The following is a 15,032-nucleotide window of genomic DNA, read 5'->3' as shown; positions in this document are numbered from 1 at the left end:
CGTTAAAGATAGCCTGAACTCTTCAGCTCAGCAAGGCAATATTGCTTATTGAACAATTCAGAGGCCTGTGCCACATGGACCTCCACCTCTCCCAATGAAGTATGTGTGTCCATCGTCTGGAATTCGGCTGGGGCTCAAAGGCTGCTAAACGTCCCAGCCATTATGAGTTGAAAGGAAGGTTGAAGGGGCCTTTGTCTTAGCTGACCCTCAGTCTCCTGTTGGAAAGCCTGGGTTATCAAATACGAATGGCCTTTGTATAGCTCTCTTTGAAGTTGCAGTCCCCAGGTGATTGTTAATGGGTCCTTGGAGATAACAAGGTGGGAGTTTTTCCGAAAGTGCAAAGGGGCTTCTTTTGTTCTGGGGTTACAGACAGGCACAGTTTCAGCCATTTAAAGGTCCAGTTTTGTAGACTCCTCTTGTTGGAACTCATATATTCAATTTGTCAAATTTTTTGATGTGCCTTAGGACCAATGTTCCTTCTAATTTCTGTTTGCTGTATGCAGCCTGCTTGCTGCTCTGAGGTCCCTTTAAGATTGCTGCACGACTCTGCATGCGCACATCTTAAACAGTTGCATGCGCACTACTTGTTTGTTCCCTGCATGGCACATATCCAATTCCTGCACAGCTACACACTTGTGCGGCTCAGAGGGAGTGTTGCTAAGAACATCTTAATATGTTAAAGACACTATATAAACAAAAGTTGTTATGAGAATAATTTCTGCAGAAATTAGCCTCCGTTAGTTTTAGTAAATTGGCTGGTGAGTTCTGCTGAAATTCCTAAGGAGTAGAGGAAGGCTAATGGCTCCACACGGCAAATTTCAAGGATAAAAGTGGACACTGCCAAATGACTGCAGTGCGTGTAAACTGCAGGCATCAAAGATTTTCTCAGGGGTCGTTGCATTTGGCATTTGTAACTTTGGCAGGAATCCTGTTCATTGATCTATCTGGGATTTCCATTGATTTTCCACTGAAGCCACAGTGGCTGATCAGGTGAACCCCCTAGGAGACAGTGGCATGTACAAAACAGATACTCAGATATCTCACCCCTGTCTCGGCTAATCTGATGCTGAAACCCACAACCGTGCCTTTGTAACTTTCAGACTTGACTATTCCATTGTTCTCCTACTGGCCTCTGACCTTCCACCCCCCATAAATTCAATTCATCCAAAACTCTGCTCCCCATATCCTGACTCGCACCAAGTCTCAACCATTTTTCAGCCAATGGAGCACTTTTAATGTGCAGTTACCTCAGGAAATTTGGCAGTCATTTTGTGTACAGAGAGGTCCCATCAATGTGATAATGGCCAGTTAATCTTTTTTTTTAGTGATGTTGGGTGAGGGATAAATATTGTCCAGGATACATTAGCCAACATTTAACATTATTTCAACATTTCCCATTCAATTTGTTATGTCAATGGTCACAGTAGTTCTGGCCGCTAAGTAGTTCTTGTGAGCAAGTTTCTGAAGTCTCTCTTCCAACTCTGTTTCTTTCTTGTTTATAAAATAAACTTCTGATCATTGACCGACGGGAAGCAATACTGCAAACAATTCACTGGTTTAAATATTAAAAACAGCAGGATTTATTGGACCTTAAGTTGATAAGCCCACCCCGCAGAATACTGAAATGGTAGAGGCGCTAATTTTGCAAAATTCTTAAAAAGCACCAAAAATTGTCCTGAAAGCTGGCCAAATGTTAAACAGGTGTGTCTTAAAAAGCTTAAGGGATAAACTATACAATATTATCCACTTAACTTCGTACATCACAAGGTTAATACAGAAGCACAGAATTGTTACAGTGCAGAAGGAGGCCATTTGGCCCGTGTCTGCACTGGCTCTCTGAATGAGAAATGCATCTAGTACCCATTTCCCCACCCCCCCCGCCTTCTCCCTATACACTCTTCCTTACAGGAATATAGAATGTAAGTCAAGGAAGGTCAATCAGCTCATCTTGGTTTGTCCAAATGGAAAGATGTCTAATGCAACGTACACTTGTTTCTTAAATGATTTGACCCCACTAATCTATCTGGGATTCTATTCCATACATTGATAATTATTTCTATGAAGAAGAACATCCCAGTCTTAGTCCAAAATTTATCTTTTAGTGGCTTGATCCTAGGGGCTGGTTAACTGAGTTGGCTAGATGGCTAGCGTGTGGATCAGATTAGTGCCAACAGCAGGGTTTGATCCCATTCTAGCTGAGGTAGATTTGGGGCCAGCTCGCACCACTTGTAAACATAGAAAATAGGGGCTGGAGTAGGTTATTTGGCCTTTCGAGCCTGCTCTGCCATTCAGCATGATCATGGCTGATCCTCTATCTCAACACCATGCTCTCACGCTCTCCCCATACCCCTTGACACCTTTAGAATCCAGAAATTTACCTGCTCCCCTTTTAAATATATTCAGTGACTTGGCCTCCACAGCCTTCTGTGTGAAAGAATTCCATAGGTTCACCACCCTCTGAGTGAAGAAGTTTCTCCTCATCTTAGTCCTAACTGGCCTACCCCCTATCCTGAGACTGTGACCCCCTGCTCTAGACCCCTCAGCCAGAGGAAACATCATCCCTGCATTCAGTCTGTCCATCCCTGTCAGAATTTTAATTGTTTCAATGAGATCCCCTCTCATTCTTCTAAACTCCAGTGAATACAGCCCTAGTCAGCCCAATCTCTCCTCATACAATCCTGCCATCCCAGGAATCAGTCTGGTGAACCTTCGCTGCACTCCCTCTATGTCTAGTATATCCTTTCTTGGGTAAGGAGACCAAAACTGCACACAATACTCCAGGTGTGGCCTCACCAAGGTCCTGTACAGCTGCATTAAGACATTTTTGCTCCTGTACTCAAGTCCTCTCACGATGAAGGCCAACATAGCATTTGCTTTCTTAGCTGCTTGCTGTACCTGCATGCTTGTTTTCAGTGATTGGTGTACAAGGACACCCAGGTCCCTTTGTACATCAACATTTCCCAATTTATCACCATTTAAATAATACTCTGCCATTTTGTTTTTCCTACCAAAGTGGCTAACTTCACACTTATCCACGTTATACTGCATCTGCCACTCTCTCAACCTGTGTAAATTGCCTTGAAGCCTCTTAACACCCTCCTCATTGCTCACATTCCCACCAAGTTTCGTGTCGTCAGCAAACTTGGAAATATTGCATTTCGTTCCCTAATCCAAATCATTGATATATATTGTGAATAGCTGGGGCCCAAGCACTGATCCCCAATGGTACCCCACTAGTCACTGCTTGCCACTCCGAAAAAGACCCATTTATTCCTACTCTCTGTTTCCAGTCTGCTAATCAATTCTCAATCCATGCCAATATATTACCCCCAATCCCATGTGCCTTAATTTTACACACTAACCTCTTATGCGGTGCTTTATCAAAAGCTTTCTGAAAATCCAAATACGCCACATCCACTGGTTCTCCCTTCTCTATTGTGCTAGTCATGCCCTCAAAAAACTCCAGTAGGTTTGTCAAACATGATTTCTCTCTCATAAATCCATGTTGACTTTGTCTAATCCCATTAATATTTTCCAAGTGTCCTGTTATCACATCCTTTACAATAGACTCTAACATTTTCCCTGCCACTGATATTAGGCTAACCGGTCTGCCATTCACTGTTTTCTCCCTCCCTCCTTTTTTTAAATAGTGGGGTTACATTTGCCACCCTCCAATCTGCCAGAACTGTTCCAGAATCTACAGAATTTTGGAAGATGACAACCAACGCATCCACTATATCCATGGCCACCTCCTTTAGTACCTTGGGATGTAAATCATCAGGCCTTGGGGATTTATCTGCTTTCAGTCCCATTAATTTCTCTAACACTATTGTTTTAGTAATACTAATTTCCTTCAATTCATCCTTCTCACTCAACCCTTGGTTCCCGAGCATTGCTAGGGAGTTATTTGTGTCTTCTTCTGTGAAGACAGAATTAAAGTAGTTGTTTAATTGCTCTGCCATTTCCTAGTTCTTTATTATAAATTCTCCAGTTTCGGCCAGTAAGGGACCTACATTTGTCTTCACTAATCTTTTTCTTTTTACTTACTTATAGAAGCTTTTATAGTCCACTTTTATGTTCCTTGCAAGTTTACTCTCACACTCTATTTTTCCCCTCTTAATCAATCTCTAAGTCCTCCTTTGTTGAATTCTAAATAGCTCCCATTCCTCAGGTTTGCTACTTTTTCTAGCAACTTTACATGACTCCTCTTTGGATTTAATACTATCCTTAATTTATTTTGTTAGCCATGATTGGGCCGCTTTTCCTGTTGTGTTTTTGTGCCAGAAAGGAATGTGTAACTGTTGCAATGCCATTGTATATCCACCATCATGCCTTTTAATGAAGTTCCCCAATCTATCTTAGCCAACTTTCGCCTCATACCTTCATAATTTCCTTTGTCTAGATTTAGGACCCTAGTTTCAGATCGGTCTACTTCACCTTCCATCCTAATGAAGAATTCTATCATGTTATGGTTACTGTTCCCTAAAGGACCCCACACAACAAGATTACTAATTAACCCTTGTCATTGCACAATACCAAATCTAGGATAACCTGTTCCCTAGTTGGTTCCTCAACATACTGGTCTAAAAAACCATCTTGTACACACTCCAGGAATTAATCTGCCACAATATTATTGCTAATTTGGCTTGCCCAGTCTATATGGAGATTAAAGTCACCCATGATTACTGCAGCGCCCTTGTTACATGAATCTCTAATTTCCTGTTTAATGCCTTCCCCTACCTTATCACTATTGTTTGGAAGTCTATAGATAGCTCCCATCAATGTTTGCCGTCCCTTGTTGCTTCTTAGCCCCACCCACACTGATTCTACATCTAGATTTTCTGAGCCAATATCTTCTCTCACTATTGTACTGATTTCATCCTTAACTAACAACGCCACACCACCTCCTTTTCCTTTTTGCCTGTCCGTCCTAAATATCGAGTATCCTTGGATATTCAATTCCCAGCCTTAGTCACCCTGCAGCCATGTCTCCGTAATCACAATCATATTGTACCTGCTTACATCTATTTGCACTGTTAATTCATCTACCTTATTGCAAATACTCCATGCATTCAGATACAGTGCCTTTAGACTTGTCTTTTCATGCATCTGTTTTTGTACTACGGCCCTATTTGCTGCTAGCCCTTGTTTCCTCTGCCTTCCACTTGTGCTTTCTACTTTTCTGTCTTTCATTTCTACCTTTGTTTCCCTCTCTTATGTCTTGCTGCTCAGGTTCCCATTCCCCCGCCACTCTAGTTTAAACCCTTCCCCGCAGTCCTCGCAAATACTCCCACGAGGATGTTGGTCCTGCTGGGGTGCAGCCTGTCCAGCTTGTACAGGTCCTATCTTCTCCAGGATTGGTCCCAATGCCTCAGGAATCTAAATCCCTACCCCCTACATCATCTCTCCCACCACACATTCATCTGGTCTGCTCTCCTATTCCTGATCTCACTAGCGCATGGCATTAGATGTAATCCTGAGATCACTACCTTTTAGGTTCTGCTTTTTAATTTATTTCCTAGCTCCCTAAATTCTGCTTTCAGGACCTCATCCCTCTTTTTACCTATGTCGTTGATACCGATATGGACCACGACATCTGGCTGTGTGACAGCTAACCTGCCCATTTATGCAATTTGCTGTTTGTGGGACCTTGCTTAAATTTGCTGTGCTTCCTACATTAAAATATACTACAAAAAAGGCTTCATAGTCTCTAAAGTGCTTTGTGACTGCATGAGGTTGTGAAAGGCTCTATAAAAATGCAAATCTTTTAATGGTGTCATTGATGGTTCATCTTATTTTCTCATGAACTCAGAACTTCCTCAAGGCCCTGTCTGATCCCTCCCTTTGCTTTCCCATCATTTCAATAACGTCCTCTACTTATCATCTTGACTTTATCCATTGTTTTTACTGTATATTCAGCATAATCTAAGTGTTCACAAACTCATAGACCTTTTTGTAGTGCAATAGCTGCATCATGTCTAACTGATCTTTTCCTTTCCATTCACTGAAGCACTGAAACTCTTATTTCCTTCAATTTTTCAAAGATGCAGTAGAATAGATTCCCCTCCACAGGTGCAGGGTACCAGTGTTCGGTAACTGTAAATGGAAAGGAACTCTTGAACTCTTTTTTTTTTTTTTTTTTTGTTATTCATTCATGGGATATGAGCATCGCTGGCAAGGTCAGGGTTTATTGCACGTCCCCAATTGCCCTTGAGGTGGCGGGGGTAAGCTGCAGTCGTGTCATGTAGATTTTGGCCATTTACATGACCCAGGCACATTCCTAACATAGGGCCATGCCCTGAGGAAGAAGAAAGAGCACAGCTGGAGGCCTGAGAAGCCAACAGTTGCTCTTCTGGCCACTGACATTGGGAACTTTCAGTATGCTGCTCTCTTTAGCATCCTTTAAGACGGAGGCCTTGGGTCCAGGTAAGTATGCTGTATTTCTATCTCCAGTTTCCCATAAGAAAAGCATTGATGCATCTTTGACCATCACAGTTAACCTTCCATTTTGCAGCAGGGTTTTGTGGCATCAATGGTAACAGTCTACTGCTTGCTTAAACATTTGCTGATGCACATTTCCCATTTATGTCAAGTGGCACTATCTGTGTCTTCCCAGCCCCAAGCTCTCAATGTGTTGTAAAATAAACAGAACATCAGAAACGAACCTGAAAAACCTTTTACGCCACAGTGAACAGGGGAGCCTCTGAAGCCTTCAGCAACTGAAAGCAGAAAATGAAATTTCGCTGACAGTCGCCAGTTGTCTGCCTCACAGCCTTGCATGTTTAGAAAGGGATTAGTGTTTGTGTAGAGTTTGTTTAAGTAAATGTCTGATATGTGTTTGCTTAAAGAGATACACTTGGTTGGAACGCCAGTGAGCGGATGAAATAGGAAATACTTCAAAGTGATTTGGCCATCTGCTGGCGATGTTGCAGCTTATCAATAATAATTTGCCAAAGACAATCTTCACAGCTCAGGTGGAATGTGCACTGCCCGGTATGGTAACTGGAAGGCCCCAGTTTCAATTCCTAGCCTGTGCTGAGTTACCTCATCTTAATCAAGGCCGTGCAGCTACGATTGGCCACATCATCCCTTGACTAGGAATGTTAGAATAGTCAGCAAGAATTGCCCCCCTGATTAACCACCACCTCTACCCTCCCCACACTCCCGACCCCCAACCGCCCCTGTTGCTAAAGCATGGATGTTCAAGAGCGTTGGGTTAGGGAAGATTTAGTCTTTGCAATGATTCTCCCCACCCCTTGTTCTCACATGGTCGAACAGGGAAGCAGTTCCACTGCCCAGGGAACTGCCCCTCAGCCAGGAATCAGTGCCAGCAGAAGGGAGAGAAAACAAAATCATGCTTTGCTGCTATTTACACACGACTTCATGAAGATTTGACAAATTTGACTCAGAATTCAATGAGCTCAGGTTACATCATATCATTCCCAGAACTGTGGATCTTATCAATCGGATTTCCAACAGTGTAAAAGCTAATTTTATGATACCTCGCCTATTTGAGTTATTGAAAAGGCTTAGCGGGGACATTTTTAAAAATCATACTGTGTTTTAATGTACCAAAAACTGGAAAACTCAGTACTAGTTAGCAGGCATAGCCCTTGGGAATGCTCAGAATTTTGATAATTGGAGTGCATCTACACTGTTAGTAAGTTGTTTAAATGACAAGGCCTTTGAAACTACCTTTCAACATGAGAGGTATAGGATTTTGTCAATGTTTACCTTATACTAATCTTACCCTTTAGCTAGAACTTCTCTGTTTTGCATTTAATCTAACCTCATCGAATTGTTCTGAACCCATTCAGGCATTACTTGGCTGTCCACAGTCTTGTGCCTTGCATTATTCTTAAAGTCAACAGGTATCATCCCCACCATTCCCTCCCCACTCCCACCTCAGTATTTTTCTACTTACCTGCACAAACCTTTCCAGAGCTGGTCCATCCAGACAGCTGTAATTTGTAAGGAATTTGAGCTTTGCCAGTTGGAAGTTACTCCGAGTATGAGACTCTGCCTGCTTCTCCAACATTTGGAATACTGCAGCTCCCAGGAACAAGTAAACAAAATATCCCAGCAGCAGAATCACCGTCCAACTGACTCTGATACTGTGCACAGTAAAATATGACATGGCTTTGGCTATGTTAAAAACCCACTGCACCACTAACTATCAAGCACTATCTCACTTGGCTGGTTGAATCAGACAGGCTGAGTCGAGGACAGGCTCATTGTTGCCTGTGTGGTTTTACATTGCACCTTGCATCAGGAATGAAAGCCCTTCTCTGTGCTTATTCTGTGTGAGCTGACCTTATTCAACAGATATCCAGTCAATTTTCTTTTTTTACAGCCCATTACACTCCACTTACCTCACTCAGGTACTTGCTACTTGGCAGGACGTGAAATCAGGAAACAAGTTCATTACAGGCAGATGATCAATAGGATTGTTACAGCCAAGACCCTACACCTTCTGATACAAATGCTAGATTCAGCAACTGGTTTTGTAAGGTTACTAATAAACACAGTAAAATAAATGTTCCTCCTACACCTCACTCTGGTAAAATTTGCATGACTATCTTTTGGTGTTAAATGGTATTCACTTGTGTGATGTGGGTGAACAGAGGAACAGCCCTTCTGTTGTAGTCAAGTGTGGCTGCAATCATCACAAGATTGTTACAGATTTGGAAAGCCATTTGGTCCATCTTAGTTCACCACAAGGACCTCAGCGGTTCAAGGAATCAGCTCACCACCACCTTCTCAAGCGCAATTAGCAGGCGGGGTAACAAATGCTGGCCTAGCCAGTGATGCCCAGATCCTGTGAAAGAATGAAAAAAAAAATCCAGGAAAGTGCTGGGAAAGCTCTGGAATTTCCACCCTAGACCTATGCTTCTCTCCCTCTCTCTCTCCCCCTTTTAAGATACTCCTTCAAACCTACCCTGACCAAGCTTTTACTCATTGATCATAATCTCTGCCTATGTGGTTCAGTATCAAATTTTGTTTCATTGTGCTCTTGTGAAGTTATTATTCATTATTCATTCATGGGATGTGGGTTTTGCTGGCTGGGCCAGCATTTATTGCCCATCCCTAGTTGCCCATGAGAAAGTGGTGGCTTGAAATGTTTTACTTCAGTTACAGGGCTATAGAAATGCACGATGTTATAATCATTCTCTGTATAAAGAGGAATTTCCTGATATCATTCTTATACTGACGTTTACTAGGTTCCTTTATCGTATTTAACTTAAAGTATTATTCTAGATGCATTTTTCTATTTCTTTAACTACCTCATGTATCTCTATAAGATCACCATTCAGCTGCTTTCTTTCATGGCTGAAAGCTCATGTTTCTCCTGTCCTTCCTCATATCTGAAATCCTTGACACCAGGGATCCATTGGCACGGTTGGTATTGTTACGACCAGCCCTGGATGAGGTTGCCAATTTGTTAAATTCCCAGACGAGATCCCCAATTTGTTACGACTGGGACGGGACCCCAATTTTGTTATGATCCCGGGTGAGGAGGAATGAGTTGGACCCCCTCATTGTTCAACCCACTCAGCTGGTCGCAACAAGGTTAGTTTAAAAATCCTCTCCCCGTGGATATCTTTTCCCAGTCCAAATGTATTTACTTTTTATAAGGACTCAATTTAACCAGGCTTTCTTGAGTCAAAGAAAGAGTAAGTTTACTAGTTACTAAAACCTGAGGAAAAATAATAAAATGATGCGATACACACTCTGACCAGAAAGGAGAAGTTAAGAGTTCAAATAAAAGTTTAAAAATATACAAATCAGTCCTTGGCTTGTCCATGAGGCATAGGTGGTGGTATGTTGCAGCCGTTAAGTTGGGTGATTTCGGTAGAGCTGACTTTGGCAGGTTTGCAGTCTGTTGGAGACACTTGTTGGCTTGTCCCAGAGGGAGGAATCCTGGTTCTCTCTGCAGGGTAACTGAAGAAGCTATCATGTTTCTTTTTACTTGTGGCGTCTGTTAGAACACACTTGCCCCCCACAACAAAAGAGAGAGAAATTGCCTGCTTGTCTTTGCAGGGGTGACTGACTGGTGTTTCTTCTTTTTTCTGTCACTCACAAACACTGGTCTGCAGCCAGCTTTTTAACTCATTTTCCTTGTGTATTCCTGGGAGGGGAAATAGTCATGTCTTGCATTCACACCAGAACTTTTTACAAGCGCTGAGATATAAATCAACAGGAGATGGGTTTTTGGTAGGAAACAGTCTCCATTGTCTTCGCAACCAAAGGGATTAAAGTCCAGTCTTTTGCATGTTCCATATTGTAGTGATTGTTGCTTTAAGGCCAGTCTTACTGAGTAAGGGTCACGTGATCAGAACAACCAATCATAAGGCACAGAGTTTCCCTAATCTAGAGTGTGTATTGTAGCCTTGCTAGAGGCCTGCAGCTAATCCAGCAGCTCTGTAAATAACATTGGTTGTTCAACTAAAGAAGCCCCTTGGTAGTACACCTCTACATCCGGTGACGAGGATAAATAATCCTGGCGCTACCTCTCACCCTACAACTGTGAATATCTCATTTTAAAGAAGGAAAAGAATATAGATTCACCAGGATGTGTCTCTTTGGGAGGATCAACCCATTTGATTCTTCCACGGAGGACTGGACTCAATATGTCGAGTGTCTCGGGTTTTATTTCCAGACCAACAGAATAGGGGAGGAGGCAAAACGCAAAGCAATTCTCTTGAGCATCTGTGGGAGTCAAACCTACAACCTTATTTGCAGTCTCTCAGTCCCAAGCGTGCCAAACGGCAGATGGTGGAATTGGAATCCAATTAAAAAAAATCTGGAATTAAAAGTCTAACGATGACCATGAAACCATTATCAATTGTCATAAAACCCACCTGGTTCACTAATGTCCATTAGGGAAGGAAATCTGCCATCCTTACCTGGCCTGGCCTACATGTGACTTTCAGACCCACAGCAATCTGGCTGACTCTTAAATGCCCTCTGAACAAGGGCAATTAGGGAGGGGCAATAAATGCTGGCCGAGACAGTAATGCCCACACCCCATGAACAAACAAAAAAATCAGGCCAGCAAGTTGGATAAATATCCAATTCCAAGAATTGAAGCTTGTACACAAAGCTGGCAGGAGGTCAATCCTACACTAAGTTGGATATGAGCCACGCGTACAAGCAACTCGAGTTAGATAACACAGCCAGGGGTATGTCACAATAAACACACACAAATGCCTGTTTCAGCATACACATCTCCCTTTTGACGTGTCCTCGACATGTGCAATATTTCAAAGGACAATGAGTTTGCTACAGGGATTACCCCGGGTTGTCGTACACCTTGACGATGTCCTCATAACTGAATCGACAGAGGCCGAGCATTTAGCAAATTTAGAGGAGATATTAAAAAGATTTATGGAAGCTGGAGTCTGTCTAAATAAAGAGAAATGCACTTTCCGAGCCACAGAGGTTACCTGTCTGGGGCACCGTGTAGACGCACGAGGATTACTTGGAAGAAAAGGTTAAGGCGATTAAAGGAGGCGCCTTCTCCGTCCAAATATCACCAAACACAAATCATTTGTAGAGATGGTAAACTACAACGGGAGATTTTTACCCAACTTATGGACTGGACTGGCCCCTTGCACATACTACTGAAGAAATAACATCATTGGTCCTGGAAGGCTGCACAGGAGGCAGCCTTCAACAGAGTAAAACAACTGCTGCACTCCTTAACCTTGTTAGTGCATGTTGACCCATCTAAAGAATTGATATCGACCTGCGATGCCTCTCCATATGGCATTGGTGCAGTGTTGTCCCATGAAATGGATGACAGCTCTGAGAGGCCAATAGGTTACGTATCAAAAACCCTCTCAGTGGCTGATAAAGGATATTTGCAGATCAAGAAGGAAGAACTGTCAATAGTCTTCAGAGTTAGAAAATTCCACCAGTACTTACATGGCAGACACTTTACTACGGTCTCCAATCATAAACAGCTTTTGGGTCTTTTCAAAGAAGACAAGGCTATCCCGCGAACAGCCTCGGCAAGAATTCAGCAATGGGCATTAATTCTGTCCGCCTACGAATACACTTTCAAGCACCTACCTGGGATAGACATAGTGTACATGGACGCCATTAGCCACCTGCCTTTGCAAGAAAGCATCTTGTGTATTCCTGTACCCAAAGAAATTGTCCTTGCATTGAATTTTTTTAGACACATCGCCCGTCTACGTGAAGCAGATCAGGAACTGAACCAACCGAGATCCACTTCTGTCCAAAGTGAAAGACCAGATACCTACAGGCTGGTTAATCGAGCCAGCCTCTGAGGAAATGAAAACATTTTTTACCCGCAAATACGAATTGAGATGTCAGGATGGCATCATACTCTGGGGAGCAAGAGTAGTCGTTCCTGTACCAGACAGAGAACTGCTCCTAATGACACGAATGACACAGCATTCATCCTGGCATTTCTAAAATGAAAATGCTCGCCAGGAGTTACATGTGGCGGCCTGGGGTATAGATGCAGATATCAAGAAGCTAGTCAAGAATTGTCAACGGTGCCAACTGCAGCAAAAGTTGCCAGCCACAGCCCCCCCTACACCCTTGGGAATGGCCTGGCCGTCCATGGGGTGTGGATCCATATAGACTATGTGGGTCCAGTCCTGGGCACAATGTTTTTGCTCATAATCAGCGCACACTCAGAATGGAGGGAGATTTTTGAGGTGAAATCACCTACGTCACATGCTGCCATCGAAAGGTTACGTCAATGCTTTTCGACTCACGGATTGCCCAAAGTTATTGTATCAGACAACAGAGCCGTATTTACAAGTGCTGATTTCAGAACCTCACCAGCCTAAACGGCATTAAACACATCTGAACTGCGCCTCACCACCCAGCATCAAACAGACTAGCCGAGAGGGTCATCCAAACTTTCAAGTCGGGACATCAAAAAAAGGGAGGAGCCTTGGAAACCAAAATCTCACACTTCCTTCTTAGCTACCGCACGACTCTACGGGAGTTCCAGCAGCAGAACTGCTTCTAAAGTGTCTCAGAACGAGACCGAGCCTCCATGTTTCCAAGTTTGCCAGGGAGGTTAGAGAAGAACCAAGGTAACCAGAAAACAAGCCACGATTTGCATAGTAGAGCCCGGAAATTTATGGTAGATGAAGCCGTATGTGTAAGGAGCTTCGGTAGCGGTCCAAGTTGGATCCCAGGAATTATTGTCTGTGAGACCGGGCCCCTTTCATACCAAGTAGATCTGGAAGGCCGGATCGTTCATAAACGCGTGGATCACCTGAGAGGTAGAGAGATGCTTCCACAGTCAGTGTTACCACCGAGGAATGTTATCCAGCCAATAAGCACCGAAGTACCTGATCGACCTATTATAGACATAACTGAATCAAATGGTGATGAACTGCCTGTGCCAAAAGGGGTACCCATTATCGCAGTTCCTGTGAGTGTCGATCCTGTAGGAGAGCCTCAGGCTATAGAGGTACGCTGCTCTACCCAGAACAGAAAACCCCCTCAATGACTTGATTTGTAATTACTGGACCTATGTACATAAGTGTATAATCTGAATTCATGACACCGTGCCAATTTGATCATTTCTGAGATTTTTGATATTGTTTTATATTCACTCGTATAAAGTAATTTGTGTAAATAAGGAATGTAAAACAAGGAATTAAAGGGGGAGGAACGTGATGATTGTTGTTTTATGGTCAGCCTTACTGATTAAGGGTCATGTGGCCAGAACCACCAATTAGCACTAAGCACGAGGAAGTTTATAAGGGGCGGAGTTTTCCTAGTCTAAAGTGTGTATTGTAGCCTTGCTAGAGGCCTGCAGCTAATCCAGCAGCTCTGTAAATACAGTTCATTGTTCAACTAAAGTAGCCTCTTGCTAGTACATCTCTAAACATACTTTCCTTTCAGGTGTCTCTATTTGAAGTAGGCGCTGACATCTCTTCAGGTGCGACATTCCATGTTCTGTCAAGGCAGGTCTGTCAGTATAACCCACAAAGGAATTTTCCAGAGGTGGACACTTTACATTATCAGCCATCTTTTGATCAGTCTTTACATGTTTTCTTTTAAAAACACAGGTCTTCCTTTAAAAAAAATTCAATATGCCAGTAGATGGTTGGTAGCGACAGTCTGCTATTGTGACTGTATTCATAGCTCACCTCTACTTGCCTGTAGAATATGATAGCGACTTGCTATGCTATGTCAGTGGGCAATTGACAGTCAATCATATTGGTGCGGCACTGGAGTTACATTCAGGCGAGACGACAATTGGGTTTTTATGACAATCTGGCAGCTTCGTGTCCACTTTTATTTTTGTAGGTTCATTTCCTTGCTAGGGCCTGCCAGCATGCACCCTGCCAAAATCCCCCTCTTATCACCTTCTAATCCAGCAACGATCGCCATCCAGCACTGTCTGCAGTCCTAGCAGTGGCCACTGCTCCCAGTGGCGCTGCTGGGACTAGAGAGCTGCTGGCTATTTGATTGGTCGACAGCTCTTGGAGGCGGGACTTCCTCCCAGATGGGGGTAGAAGTCTCACCCTGAGCCAATGAATAGCCCAACCACCATTCAATCAACTTGGGGCTGCCTGGCCATGTGGAGAAATTTTAAGCCGGGGGTATGGGGCCACTGCCTCCTCTTAAAATTCCATCTGTTCCGAGCTCTGGTTTGGTTTGTCCTACTGGGGATTTTTTTTCATTCTTTCATGGGATGTGGGCGTCACTGACAAGGTCAGCATTTGTTGCCCATCCCTAATTGCCCTTGATCTGACCTTGCTAGGCCATTTCAGAATCAACCACACTGCTTTGGGTCTGCAGTCACATGTAGGCCAGACCAGGTAAGGGCAGCATATTTCCTTCCCTAAAGGACATTAGTGAACCAGATGGGCTTTTAACAACAATCGAAGATAGTTTCATGGTCACCTTACTAAGACTAGATTTCAATTCCAGATTTATTAACTGAACTCAAATTCCACCAGCTGCCATGGTGGGATTTGAACCCATGCCCCCAGAGCATTAGCCTGGATCTCTGGATTACTAGTCCAGTG

General features: G+C 43.3%; 1 protein-coding gene across 1 annotated transcript in view; it reads right to left on the bottom strand.

Moving 5' to 3' along the window:
- LOC144681034 (potassium channel, subfamily K, member 16-like) overlaps positions 1–8,137 on the bottom strand; it is a 32,278-nt gene extending 24,141 nt beyond the window's left edge. The window contains exon 1 of the mRNA XM_078542718.1: positions 7,925–8,137. Coding sequence (XP_078398844.1) covers positions 7,925–8,137 — 213 coding nt within the window. The remainder of the gene's footprint in view (positions 1–7,924) is intronic.
- Positions 8,138–15,032: the final 6,895 nt, after the last annotated feature.

Source organism: Cetorhinus maximus, chromosome 5 (assembly GCF_964194155.1).
Source record: "Cetorhinus maximus chromosome 5, sCetMax3.hap1.1, whole genome shotgun sequence".
NCBI classification, from domain to species: domain Eukaryota; kingdom Metazoa; phylum Chordata; class Chondrichthyes; order Lamniformes; family Cetorhinidae; genus Cetorhinus; species Cetorhinus maximus.
Note: the sequence above shows the minus strand (reverse complement) of the source record. Positions and strands in the feature narration are given on the sequence as shown.